The sequence below is a fragment of the Solanum tuberosum genome, unplaced genomic scaffold, assembly GCF_000226075.1.
Source record: "Solanum tuberosum cultivar DM 1-3 516 R44 unplaced genomic scaffold, SolTub_3.0 scf00458, whole genome shotgun sequence".
Taxonomy (NCBI): domain Eukaryota; kingdom Viridiplantae; phylum Streptophyta; class Magnoliopsida; order Solanales; family Solanaceae; genus Solanum; species Solanum tuberosum.
Window position 1 is genome coordinate 352,427 of NW_006239378.1, and position 14,478 is coordinate 366,904.

General features: G+C 35.4%; 1 protein-coding gene and 1 pseudogene across 1 annotated transcript; both read left to right on the top strand.

Annotated features, from left to right (window-relative positions):
- Positions 1–3,537, top strand: LOC102598130 (cytochrome P450 CYP72A219-like; annotated as a pseudogene).
- Positions 3,538–5,159: 1,622 nt separating this feature from the next.
- LOC102598459 (DNA repair protein RAD16-like) lies at positions 5,160–14,146 on the top strand. The gene is made up of 17 exons (XM_006363702.2): positions 5,160–5,239; positions 5,570–5,655; positions 6,108–7,071; positions 7,162–7,210; positions 7,827–7,949; positions 8,028–8,104; positions 8,262–8,325; positions 8,426–8,572; positions 8,656–8,741; positions 9,261–9,330; positions 10,317–10,433; positions 10,678–10,908; positions 11,661–11,765; positions 11,854–12,006; positions 12,195–12,283; positions 12,353–12,433; positions 13,809–14,146. The coding sequence occupies exons 2-17, from the start codon at positions 5,613–5,615 to the stop codon at positions 13,879–13,881; spliced, it is 2,472 nt and encodes an 823-aa protein (XP_006363764.1). The 5' UTR covers positions 5,160–5,239; positions 5,570–5,612; the 3' UTR covers positions 13,882–14,146.
- Positions 14,147–14,478: the final 332 nt, after the last annotated feature.

A 14,478-nucleotide genomic window follows, 5' to 3' on the forward strand; every position in this document is an offset into this window, starting at 1 on the left:
CATAAAGTAATGGAGATTCTTGCTTACTATTTCTTAGCCTTATTTTTATTAGCAATTACCTTTGTAATATATGCATGGAGGTTGTTGGACTGGGCATGGTTTTAGGCCAAGGAAATTGGAGAAATGCCTTAGAAAACAAGGTCTCAAAGGGAACTCTTACAAATTGATTTATGGAGACATCAAAGAGCTGTCTAAAAGCATTGAAGATGCTGAGTCCAAACCATTGAATGTCTCTGATGATGACTTAACACCCAGAATTCTCCCTTATTTCGTTCAAACAATCAAAAAATACGGTAATTTTTTGTTTTCTTTTCATGTGGTTTTCTCATGCATCTGTTTTAGGGTTGATTAGTTCGAATTCACATCTGGAGTAAAGTGTACTTTCATTTCAAAGCCCAAACTCGAGATCTTTGATTAAGCTCTTGTTTGACCATAGATTTTGAAGTTGAAGCTTGAGAATTCAGTTTTTTAAGTTATGATTTTTTGAACTTCAAGTTGTTTTACTCGGAAATTGTTGATATTTTGTGACTGAAAGTGAAACTTTTCCACCAGTTTTTGGAACTTGGACATAGATTTTCAAAGTTTGTTTCAAATCTATGGTCAAACAGATAATTTTTCAAAAGTTTTGATCCAAAATCTATGACCAAACGCGAGGTAAGGATAGAGGAGTGCTTACCTGCCCACAACATGATCCAATGACTCAGCTACATTTAGTTTCAAATCCAACAAGTATTACGAGAATCTAGCTATAAATTTCAAATTCTAACTCTGCATCTTTCTATACTTGTGGAAAGTAAGAAAAGTTGAGCTAAGAATTATTGGACTTGCAATATTTTACAGGTAAAAACTGTTTTATATGGATTGGGCCAAAGCCTTTGGTAATTGTTGGGAACCCTGAGGTAATAAGGGATGTGTTTAACAAACATGCTCTCTATCAAAAGCCAAAATCAACTCCACTGATTAGGTTGCTGGCACAAGGAATTCTAAGCTATGAAGAGGATAAATGGGCAAAGCATAGGAAAATTCTCAATCCTGCTTTCCATATGGAGAAGATAAAGGTATTTTTTCATTCCTCTCCCTCCCAAAAGCATAATATATTTTCACGTAGGGCCGAAGCTAGGGGGGCAGAAGGGGTTCATTTGGATCCCCTTTGTTGAAATGTTAAATTTGTTTATTTTTACGTATGTATAGTAGATGTTGAATTTCCTTGGTTTCTTGGTGTGTTCAATTATTAACAGTTTAAGCTTTTGAATAAGATAGTCACACAATATGCAACAAAAAACCTCATCTCCATAACAGTATAAACAAAAATTACTTCACTTGTATTGATCATCACAAATTCACGATATCATTACCCCCCTCTATAAGCTCCCCTCCTTTTCGTTCCTTTGGTGAGTCGAACCCACAATCCTAGGTTAGAGGTGAGGGGTGCTTACCGTTTGAGTAACTCTCCATTTATCACAAATTTATGAATTATGATATCGACTCTGCTTTCATTTTGTTTTCCCTCTAGCTTGCAAATATGGCCAAAGTTTTTTTAGGAGACAATATTTCTACAAGATGCAGTTGGTTTAATTTGTATTAATGAGTTGTTTGAAAATGTGTAGGATATGCTTCACGCAGTTCATTTGAGCTGCAGTGAAATGGTGAGTCAATGGGAGGAGGCTGTCTCAATGAAAGAATCATCCACCGAACTCGATATATGGCCTTACCTTCAAAGATTGACTAGTGATGTTATTTCTCGCACAGCCTTTGGAAGCAACTATGAAGAAGGTCGAAAGATATTTGAGCTTCAAAAAGAACAAGCTGAGCATGTCATTGAAGTTTCTCGCACCTTATATATTCCGGGATGGAGGTAATACGACGTCGTTTTTCCATAGTGTATGTATTACAAAGTTCATATTTAATCTGTTGCTAAATGGTCCCTAGCTAACATATTTTTTGGTAATGGTTGCTAATCCATCCTTAAATAGGATCATCGACAAGTTTTTGTGGAATCTGTACGCCGCTAATACCTATGTTTGATGTTTCTATAGCGCCTTCAATGACAAGTTAAAATACATTGATAGAGTAAAAACTATTTACGCGTGTATATAACTTAAACCCTTCTTCCCTGTATCTATATCCAAATATAACAGGAAACGAAGTTTAAAATAGTGATTATTTGATGATGATATACATGTTTTGTTGTGTTAAAATAATGTAGGTTCTTTCCAATTAAGAGAAACAGAAGGATGAAGGAGATTGAGAGAGAAGTTCAAGCAACAATTAGGGGAATTATTGATAAAAAGAGTGAAGGGGATGAAAGCAGGGGAGGCCAATACTGATGACTTATTAGGCATATTGTTGGAATCCAACTTTAAAGAAATCGAGCAACACGGTAACAAGAATTTTGGTATGACTATAAAAGAGGTTATTGAGGAGTGTAAGTTGTTCTATGTTGCTGGACAAGAGACAACCTCTGTATGGCTTGTATGGACTATGATTTTGTTAAGCAGGCATCCAGACTGGCAAGTTCGTGCTAGAGAAGAGGTTTTGCAAGTGTTTGGAGATGGCATGCCAGAATTTGATGGATTAATTCGCTTGAAAGTTGTAAGTTATTTTAGCTTGTTTGCCTTCCTTTTAATTTCCATATCTCCGCAACACATGGTGTTACTTTTATTTAGCGTCGGATTAAGGATTTAAACTTAGGTTCTTTGCATTGAACTCATTGTTATACACTCTCCCTTTGTTCTATTTTGTGTGAAGGTCTTTTCTTTTAGTTTGTTCAGAAAAGAATGACACATTTAATCTTTAACTTTCCAATTACTCTTGATGGAACACTTTTATGGCCATAGAAATATCATGGAATGTTTATGATCACAAGTTTTAAAAATCTTTTTTTCTATTTAACTCCATGCCCAATCAAATAGTGAGTATGTGTGTGTTTATATCGTTTGTCGAAAATATTAGATTCATTTGAACCCGTTCGACATAGGCTCCATCAGCCTTTGGTTCTATGTTCTTGATTTCCTTATTACTATGCTAATTCAATGCTGAACTCATTTTAACAATAGGTGACAATGATTTTGCACGAGTCGTTAAGGCTATATTCACCGGCTAGTGCACTTGGTCGAACCATTACAACTAAAACAAAGCTAGGGGAACTAACTTTACCAGCAGGAGTGATGCTGTCTTTACCAACAATTTTAGTGCATCATGACAAGGAAATATGGGGCGAAGATGCAACAGAGTTCAAGCCAGAGAGATTCAGTGAAGGCATCTCAAAGGCAACAAAGGGCCAAATGACGTTTTTCCCATTTGGCGCGGGACCTAGGATATGCATTGGACTGAACTTCGCCATGATAGAAGCGAAGATGGCTATGGCTATGATTCTGCAACGCTTTGCGTTTGAACTATCTCCTTCGTACACTCATGCTCCACAGTCTGTAATAACTATGCAACCCAAATATGGTGCTCCTCTAATGTTGCATAAATTGTAAGTTGAGACTTACATGAAATGCGTTGCATTGAATTAATATCTATGTCAAACAAGCATAATTAAGTTAATATATATTGCAGCTTTGGTCTCTGCTTTCATTCAATCATAGGCTATATCTAATGAATGGAAAAGGCTCAGATATGTCATCGAACTTTGAAAAAAGGTTCATCTATGTCATGGAAACTTTGAAAAAAGGTTCATCTATGTCAATGTCACCCGTTAAAAGTTTGGTTCAACTATATACCATTTTTCATTAAATTAAGTACTTATCCATGTCATTATGAGTCAAATTTTAACGAATGACATAAATGAGTTTTTTCTCAAAGGTTGATGACTAAAGTGTTCATGGTTTAGATAAAAAAACGTACCAAACCGATTAAATAAATTGATGTTATTTGGATTTTGGTTTGGTTTTATATTTTCAAAAACCGATAGTATTTGGTTTTGTTTAAAAAACCCGAAGAAATAACCAAACTAATAAATTATATACATATATTTTATTATTGTACATGCATAATATATTATTTCTATAAATAATTTTATATATCTTATAAATGTTTTCAACAAATTTTATTTATAATTTATTTATGAAAGCTAAATCGCCCATGATGAGAACATTTATCTTATTTGTTTCATGTATATGAGTATCTATCGCAATTCTTGGTGAGACTAGGAATGTCATTGTCTCTTCCTTCTAGGTCAAAATGGTGAATTTTGAAGATTTATTCACAGTAAATTCAATGATCGAAAGTTCTGTAATGTTAATCATTCTAACTATTATTTTTCGTTTTGAATGAATTGTTGTCTTTTCTCTCTTTTGAATGAATCATTTTTTATATTTTGTGTATGGTTAATGACCGAATAACCGAATCGAACCGAATTATATTTGGTTTTGATAATTTAAAAATCAATTAAATTAGATTAATTTTGATCAATAATCGATCCAACCCGACCCCTAAACACCCCTATAGATGACATATTTGAACGTTTTCTTTTTAAAGAATGGTGAGCGACAAGATAATCTAGTTTATACATAATATCGGAACTGGTTATATAAATTCAAAAACTTTTGACCCAAAAATAAATGACTGATTATTTAAACCTCCCTAAATTTGACGTGTTTTACTAGAATTTTCACCTAAGCTATCAATCGTATTAATTACCCTATCAAATAAGTCAAGTTAATTTGGGGATACAAGACTATTTATAGTTAAGTAAATCTGAATAGAACACGCCAAATTTAAGTTGATCGGTTAAACAAAAAATTAAAAAAAATAGAGAATATAACATTGGTCAAAACACTAAAAAAAATTGATTTTTTTAATTAATATTTTTTTAATTTTATTTAACACAAGTAAAATTCCCAAGAAAGAAGAAAAATGAGTATTCAAAAATAAGCATTTGGTGAATGGAAGTTTTGTTTGCCAGAGGAAGCGTTATTTTCGCAACTCGCACCATTATTTACATGCATAAATTATGAGTCTCACAATTATACTACAGTTCTAATTGGGTCCCACCATGCTGCCATCGTTTGCTGTTTTAGCTTATACATCAGGCATAAGCTGGTGTACCTTGTGTCAATAGGGGAAAAAAACGTTTGCGATTCTCAAGTACTATTTCTCTCCCTTATAAAAGATTTTTCCCGCTACTCAACTTCTCAGTTCCCTCTTCTCTCTGTTTCTAGAGAAAGTGAAACAACTGCTGCTGAGCGTTTGGCCCCTCGCTCTCGCCGGAGAATCGGAAGCTCTTCGTTTTCCGGTAAACAACGAGAACTCCTCCTCCGTGTTTTTTTTCCGTCCAATTTATGTACAATTTTTGTTGTTTAAAAGTTAGTTTTATGATAGGAATGTATGATCAGTCGTTCTAGTTGATTATAAATTTTTGTGTTTCCCGATTTTTATCGCCGACTGTAATGATTTCGTCCGGTGATTGTCCGAGAGGAAGTTTTGGAACAAAAGAGCCAAATTGAGATTCTCTCATCGTTCATGTTTTTTTTGTGTGTGTATGATATGAGCTGTTTCTAAGCAAGTTTTATGAACTTGTATCGAAGGTTTTGACGGTTTTGTTCTTCGATTGCAAAAAAAATAGGTGATTAGAGTTACCGAGCTCTGACAAGTATAATCATAGAGACATGTCTGCAGATTCGATGCACAATCCAAGCTTAAATGAGGAAGGTATTTGTGTTTCCTAGTGTATATTTTTTTCTGCCATAATATCTTTGATAGACTGTTATCTGGCTGGATTTTTTTTGCTTGGGGTCAAATGCCTCAGCTAAGCCTCAATATACAGTGTAACTTAAGTGATATTTTGCCTCAGCAGAGCCTCAATATACAGTGTAACCTAAGTGAAATTTCCCAAGTTTTTTTACATAGTTGTTCTCATGACCTTTATTTGAGTGATGCATGACACCTAGAGGCTAGTGTTATCCTGTATATGAAACATGGTATGATTTGCATTGTCCAGTGGCGAAGCCTGAATATTCACTCGGGGCATTAAAAAATATAAAGAAGTAAACATACAAAGAAGTCAGGGGATTTAACAACTGCTATATTTGCGGTGCATTTTTTCTGCCCATGGCATTGTCAACTTTGCTGTTTAGTAATGTAATGTTTCTATTTTTGGTTAGTTGTTCACACAGCAGAAGTTTTCAATATGGTGAAACAAGAACAAATGGATGTAGTTACTGAAAAAGAGTGGGAGTATCGTGCATTGAAGGCAAGGATAGAAGAAAGGAAAAAAGACCGCAAGAAGAAACAAGAGGACAGACCAACTTTAATGTGGGAGACTTGGGAAGAAACATATGACAAATGGCTTGTGAAACACTTCGCAGATGATTTGGATAATCAGAATGAGTTTTTGTGTGAAACGGCGGAGCCATCATCAGATATGATTGTGCCATTGTTCAGGTACCAGAAAGAGTGGTTGTTTTGGGCACTTAAGCAAGAAGAATCTTCATCCAAAGGGGGTATTCTTGCTGATGAGATGGGAATGGGGAAGACCATCCAAGCGATAGCACTTGTGCTTGCTAAACGGGAACTAGGGAAAACAATTAGCAAATCTAGTTTATTGTCATCTTCATCCAGTACTAAGCAGGAACTCTCAGCAGTAAAAGGCACTCTTATCTTATGTCCTATGGTTGCTGTCCTTCAGTGGGTTACTGAGATCAATCGATGCACCATTGAAGGTAGCAACAAAATTCTTGTGTATCATGGTTCCAACAGAAGGAAACTTAGCCACGATATTGAAGAATATGATTTTGTCATCACCACATACTCCACTGTTGAGGCTGAATATAGGAAATATGTCATGCAGCCAAAACAAAAGTGCAAGTGGTGTGGCAAAGCATATTATGAAGAAAAGTTGCCCATTCACCAGAAGAGGTATTGTGGACCAGATGGTGTTAAAACTGCCAAGCAGTCAAAGAAGCAGAGGAAGAAGTTAAAACTTGACGGGGAATTGTTGATGCAGCAAACAGATTCTACTGAGTCAGAGACTTATTTGCAGATAACAGATTATATGGAATCAGAGACGAATGTGCAGGAAGAAGGTTCTACCCCGGAGACTGATATGAAGAAAACGGGTCGTAGGAAGTACATGAAACGTAGTAGCATGGCAGAAGAAGGAAAAAATGATGGTTCTATGGATAATCCATCCAGTGTAAATCAAGATTTGCCACAGAGGAAGTCAATTTTGCATTCAGTGAAGTGGGATCGCATCATCTTGGATGAGGTAAGTCAAGCCTTTGCATATGTGTACTTGTATATGTTGTTGCTTTCTTCAATTACCATTATGTCATAGTTTTTATTTGTTAGTATTATATGAGAGTGAAAATGGTTAGTTTCCTAATGATTCATTTGATATAAATACTAGTAGTTTCCTCACAGATGATCAAGTTATTTACAAATGCTTAAGAGTGAGGAACATTGATATCTGTAGTGCTATCTTAAGGACTTAGAATGTGAAGTACTGTATGGTTTATGCAGTCTGCGGAAACACTATTGTAACTGCTGAGTAAAATAGATGAATGTACCTACCTACCTCTAGGATGTTTCAGCTCATTGACATTTAATTAGCAGTATGAACGAAAATATCCTGATGCTCATGGTTATGCTCAATTGCTCATGTGAAATATTATCTGCAATTTTGGTTTGATTTCTATCTTCTATTCTTGTAATGAATCTGAACATTCTGTTCTCTCGGTTCCTACTGAATGCTGTTGTATACTTGTATTTGATTTGTAGTGTGTGCCTGTCCCAATCATCTCACTGCGTTCAGAATTTCATAATTGCATGTGATACAAAATCTTGTCTGCAATGTTTCAACTCATTTCACTTATCTGATACAGGCTCATTATGTAAAAGATAGGCGCTGCAACACGACAAAAGCTACTCTTAGTTTGAAATCTTCTTATAAGTGGGCCTTAAGTGGTACTCCGATTCAGAATCTTGTTGGAGAATTGTATTCACTTGTAAGTTCAACTTTTGCTGGTTATTGTCTTCCAAATGTTTGTGTTATGAGATTAATTAAATGCTTTACTTTTGCACAGGTCCGTTTCCTACAAATAGTACCCTACTCATTTTACTTTTGCAAGGACTGTGATTGCAGAACACTTGACTATAGGTAGTAATGCTTCACCTATCTTTGTACCTACCCCCTAGGGTTAAAGAAGTATGCTGCTCTAAATTTAATTTATAATTTATCTGTTCTTCCTTTTGCTCTTCGGCAATTGTCGTCTGAAACCTTTTATATTGTATATCCTTTGATAACTTTTGTCTTGCAGCTCTACATCCGAGTGCCCACAATGCCCCCACAAATCAGTACGGCACTTTTGCTGGTGGAACAGAGTAAGCTACAAATTTGATTATTCAAACTTTTGAGGCTCTATTATTGCCAAAAATAAATATAGTGCTGATATGGTGAGATTGATGCATCTTCTCTTTCTAGTACATTGCTACACCTATAAAACGTGAAGGAAGTTATGGGAGTGGTAGAGATGCGATGTTCCTTTTGAAGCATAAAATTCTAAAAAGCATCCTACTAAGGCGTAGTAAAAAAGGAAGAGCTGCTGATCTTGCTCTTCCTCTTAAAATTGTAAGTTTTGTCGGGCAGTAATGTAGTCTGATTTAATCTGATATTCTCTTTCCAGCTTATTTATTGGTTGTATATGGTTTCAGGTTACTTTGAGAAAAGATTCTTTGGATGTCATAGAAGAAGACTACTACACGTCATTGTACAATAAAAGCCAGGCACAATTTAATACGTATGCTATCTATCCTGTATATGCTATTCCAACCTTCTCTTTCTTGGTGACCGTTCTTGTTTGTCTGTGGTTCCTCAGTTTGGTGTCACCCTTATGTAGTGTTTCCCTATTGATGTTGTATCATGAGGCTGGCTGATTGATTTTGTCTTCTTGTCTTATGTGTTGACTACTCTCCTGGAGTATGTTCTGGAACATATTGCTTCCATTTCTTGTAATATTGATGATTAAGATCGCGTGCTTTCATTTCCCATCCAATGTGTTAGATCATGAAATATTGCTATCATCTGATTGCATTTATCCCCCCTCCCCTCTCTCTTTCTCTCTCATTGTGTCTGCTCTCTGTCAGTTTGTTTCTTTTTCTTCCTTTCTCATTTCTTCTCCTTACCTTTCTTCTCTCTTCTCTTCTCTTTGTCACCGTGAATTTTTTCCTTAATTATTTTTACCTTGCCAAAAGGTTAAAAAGAGATAAAAGACAATTTTAGCTTTAATTATATTTTTCCCTGTTGTGTTTTGTTGCAGTTATGTTAAAGGTGGAACATTGATGAATAACTATGCACACATTTTTGAGCTGCTTACACGCCTACGGCAGGTACCAAGATGATGTATAAATGCTTGAGATGCATGGAACCAAAATGTTCTTGATAATTGTAATGTACACCTTCATTCATATACTTGTTCGTTCTGATTGACTAGTTATTATCTGCCTCTCAATTTGATCTACCATGCACACTCTGCACCTTTTTATCTACAATCTCGATGTGATTTTCTTCCTTGCAAATGTTTTCACATTCAGCTACTTTTCCTTCGTTTTTCTTCAACTTATTTCGTATAAATACATAGGCAGACGTTGTGCAAGCTCTTTAATCTTTACTTTTTCTTTTTAATACTCGGCAACTTCTTTCATATTCACCTCTTTTTTTCCTATCCCGTTTTCTGGTGTAATTTTATAACCCTTCTGGTATTACATTATTTTTGCTTTGTTAAATTTTAGAAGTGATAACTTTGGAATGTTGAATGCGTACTTGGATGATAGCTTTTTTTTGCTGTTTAAATTTTTTGAAGTGGTTAACTTAGTATGGTTGAATGTGTATTTGGATGATAGCTTAATGGATAGTCAATACAATTTGTCATGGGAATTTAGGGACCACGAAATTAATCTGCACTCTATCAAAGTGTAGACTGGAGCATAGATTGGATTGCAGAACTTATCTGATGTGTAAATCAGCTTATCTGATGAGCCCTAAAGGTTATTTTAGCATATTCGTTTGCTCTTAAGTTTTGTTGTCCTAGTCTCTTTTGTGAACATAATTTTGAAGTGCCTTCCCTTCTTTATCATGCTTCACCCCAGGTATACATTTCGGTTTTTGTCACTTGTTACATGCTGTTGGTATTCACTTTTCTTTTTGCATCTTCCAATCATGCCTCTTGAATAACAGGCTTTAAAATATCAGTTGAAACTTGTAATAAAGTAGGCAACTATCTAAAATATGCATGTGTGTGTTTTATTACTGGTCCATCTTCAGCCAAATTTTTATGCGGTAAATGTCTGATTGATGTCTTTTCTTTAATCGGCAGGCAGTTGATCATCCTTATCTTGTGGTGTACTCGACTACTGCTTTGGCTAAAATGGCAAACTCTGGAAATGTTGAGCAACCTTGTGGCTTATGTCATGATGCAGTAGAAGATCCAGCTGTGAGTTTATACACACACCCCCCCAAAAAAAAAAAAAAAAAAAGGAAGAGAATCTTCAGCTACTCCATCTGTTATTTCCATTTTGCCAGAAACCTCTTGAAGTTAATGAATATCTGGGGGAGCATTTTCCCAGTGCACCAAAAACATTTTTTCCAGAGTGTGTTTTTTATTATCCTTTGAATACCTAAAAGCATTTATCAAACTCTTCTGGTGGCATGCTAAAAGTCCTTCTTGATTGTTGCAGGTTACTTCTTGCATGCATGTCTTTTGCAAGACGTGTTTGATAGAGTTTGCTGCAAGTGTTAGACAAGTGCCATGCCCTCTGTGTTCTGAACTACTTACAATTGACTTCACTGTAAATATTGATATGGTGGATCAGAATTCTAAACAGACTCTCAAAGGGTTTAGATCCTCAAGTATACTGAACAGAATTCAGCTAGACGATTTCCAGTCCAGCACTAAAATAGATGCTTTGGTATGAAATTACCTTCTCCTCTATGATATTTTCCTCGAGCTGTTTTTTTTCTTTGCATTGTAATTTTTAAACTTCTCACAATCAGCATGCAGGTGTCATACCACGTCATGTAAAGGCAGTGAGCCACTACTTATAATTGTAGGGCTTACAGTCATCTTAATTACTGGAATTAGCTTATGATGCTGTACATTTATGTATTTGCATTGATGCTAACCAACATATTCTTGTCAATTTAGTAGTGTTTCAATTTGGCATATAATTTGAAGCTTATGGAGTAAATATTTTCCCGCTTTGAAGTGCGCAAAGATGGAGGAATCTCATTCTTATCATTTTCTATTCAGATTGATCTTTAAATCTTCTATTATTATTTTGTGTAGTATAGCTACAACACCATTATTTTGGTACTCTCTTTGTTTCAATTTATGTGACAGTCTTTTCTAATTGGAACTACACTAGAATTTGGACTACACTAGAATTTGACATCAATTCCCTAGTAGTATTATGTTCAACCATCAGTTTTCAAACATTTATTTCACTCAAATACTCAAACTCAAGTTTGATGTGATATTTTTTAATTAGACTTTTCAACCTTTAATTTATATTTCTTCCATTTCTATTGATTAATAAAAGTGAAATTATATTGGCATCTCAAAACTTAGTATCCAATACAAAGATCCATCTTGAGATTCAATGTGAGAGGTTGTGTATGAAGTACCCGAGTGGTTCTCATTGCTTGTTTTTATTGATTCCAGAGGGAAGAAATTAGGTTCATGATTGAAAGAGATGGTTCTGCAAAAGGAATAGTTTTCAGCCAGTTCACATCGTTTTTGGATTTGATACACTATTCTCTTCAGAAGGTAAGAGAAAAAGATAGCTTAGCTCCCTTCCTACTTTTCCCTCCTTTATTTTTGAAAACAAGAAAAGCTCACCTTGTGTATTTTTCAGTCGGGCATCAATTGTGTTCAATTAGTCGGATCTATGTCTATTGACGCAAGAGCTGCAGCAGTTACCAAATTTACTGAGGATCCAGATTGCCGGATATTTCTTATGAGCTTAAAAGCTGGAAGTGTTGCACTCAATCTTACGGTTGCATCACAGGTAGGATGTCTCATTCATTTCTGTCTAGATCAGATGTGGTAACATTTTCCAGATCTCCTGTTATAATTCGTTCAACATATTCCGACTTCACTTGAAGAACCAGCTTAATTACCATTATCACATGTATCTATATGTTGGATAAGTGCCCAATTCATGTCATGATAGGTGGCTTCTCTTGCCTATGCTAGGTTTTCATGATGGATCCTTGGTGGAATCCTGCTGTGGAGCGCCAAGCACAAGACCGAATTCATCGAATAGGGCAATATAAACCCGTCAGGTCTGTTTTGCATTTCTTGTACTTTTTATGTCATTGAGTGGAGCTTATTTTTTCTTTTCTCATTTCTAGGATTGTGAGATTTGTGATTGAAAATACAGTTGAAGAGAAGATCTTAAAGTTACAGGAGAAGAAGGAACTTGTTTTTGAAGGGTAAGTGAGTTTTTCTTGTAGTAGATGGTTGTATTTGTGTTCTGCTAAGAAATAGGAGATTAGTTGTAAGTTGAAGTGATTTTCAAATGCATTATTTGTTGGAGAAGTTTCTAGAAATTATCTTTGTGAAGTAATTTTCTTTGAAATTCTGTAACTATTAGGTGTGACTCTTGATGAGAATCATTATCTTCCACCATGTAGGTCAAGGGTTCAAATATATGCACAAGTAGCTTCCCCTTCCCCTTCCGCTTTGTGTATTTACAGCTCATCCTACTTATCTACATTGTTTCCCTGTGCTGATTTCACAATCAATTCTTTGCTATAACAGTTGTTTGTAAAATCACTGTGCAACTTCCTTCTTCATCTATGATTTTCCTTGCAGTAGAGTAATTATGAGAGATGGCACTCATCAGTTTAATTCTAACTAGAGAAGGCCATCTCAAAGCGGCTGGAAGCTGCCCCACTTTCTTCCTTGCTCTAGGGTGGAGTTAGGTTTCGAGGGGGTTCAAGTCCTAGTCAGAATAAGGAAAAACGAGGGTTTTTGGTTGTATATAAACTACTGAAATTTCCTTGTGTTAAGGGAAAAAATTACTCTAGTGGCAAAGGGGTTCACAAAATTGCACTAATTCATAGGTTCAATTCCAAATTGTTTCCTATTGTGTTGCTCACTAGCTTCTTGCTTCAGTGTCTGGACACATTACATAAGTCCTAACTTGCTTCCCTAGTTGTAAACAACATCACTTTACATGCCAGAATATCTTGTAATGCCATATTCTACATCTTGTGTTCTCCACAAATTATTGATTTATCTTTGGAAAATGATATCATATCTTGAGTTCTCTTCGGAAAATTGGAAAATGCCAGTCAAGTTGAGCTTTACTTGGACAAGTTGGCTTGTATGTTTGAAGTGTCTCAGACTGCCTGTCGGGTCTGGTGGTTGTTATAAAATCTTGCCAAGATTTGGGAGCTGTAGAAGTTGGTGTGGCTGTTGTATGCTCTTTGCTTCCTCTTGTTGCAAGCCAAATAGTTCTGCCATCTTCATTCGTATACTGCTGTTAGGCAGTGTCAATAATAATTTTTTATATTACCCAGTCCCACTGTATTTAGCTCTTTTGCTACCTCACCCCTTCCACCCTGTGCAATAATTAGAAAAAAAGTTCAGAAATAATTGATGAGAAAAACCATTTGATGATTTTCTCATTCAATGATTCAAATAATTTCCAGATATAAACTCAATGATAATTTTCTAAACATGTCAGAGCACCTTTCTGTTTTACATTTGCTTTCTATACGCTGTCTCTCTCCATTCCCAAACACACCAAAACATTTCTCCTTTTTTTACCTCGACATACTTAAGTTTCTATCGTTATTGCAGGACAATTGGTGGCTCTTCAGAGGCCTTTGCAAAGCTAACTGAAGCAGACTTGAAATTCTTGTTTACAACTTAAATTGGTTGATATTTTGCTCTTTAGTTCAAGAAGCAGATTCACTTTTATTTTTTGCTTTTAGAACAAAGTTTGTTCATAGACTAGTCGTCTGCTGCCCATGCTATGTATATATACTTCTGAATTTAGCCATATCCCTTTTGGATTGTCCAGGAAATGTCGCTTTTGCATCACCATCATTAGCTTATGATCTTATTCCAGTCAAAGAGTGAACAATTAACTAAATCTGGGCAGAGTATCTATGTGGTTCCCTTTTCAGCACAATCAAATTTCTGATTTCTTGGCACTGTTCATTTCTAGAAATCTAATATTTTGATTATATCTATAATTAATGTTACCAAACGACTTTAGCATAACCCTTATATAAGTGATCCTATTCTTGTTGATGTTCTCATGCTTCAGTTAGCATCATCGAGATGGCTCTTTCAAGTTACTTTTGGAAAAGTTATAAGCATCTTCATATTTATATATAAACTCCGCCACCTATGCAGGTGGCTTGAGCATAACCCTTGGTACAGCGGTAGACTTTGAGCATTCTAATTACTCAGCATATCCTAAAATAATTCTCTTTTATTATTTTCCTAATCTTCCTTTTTGTGT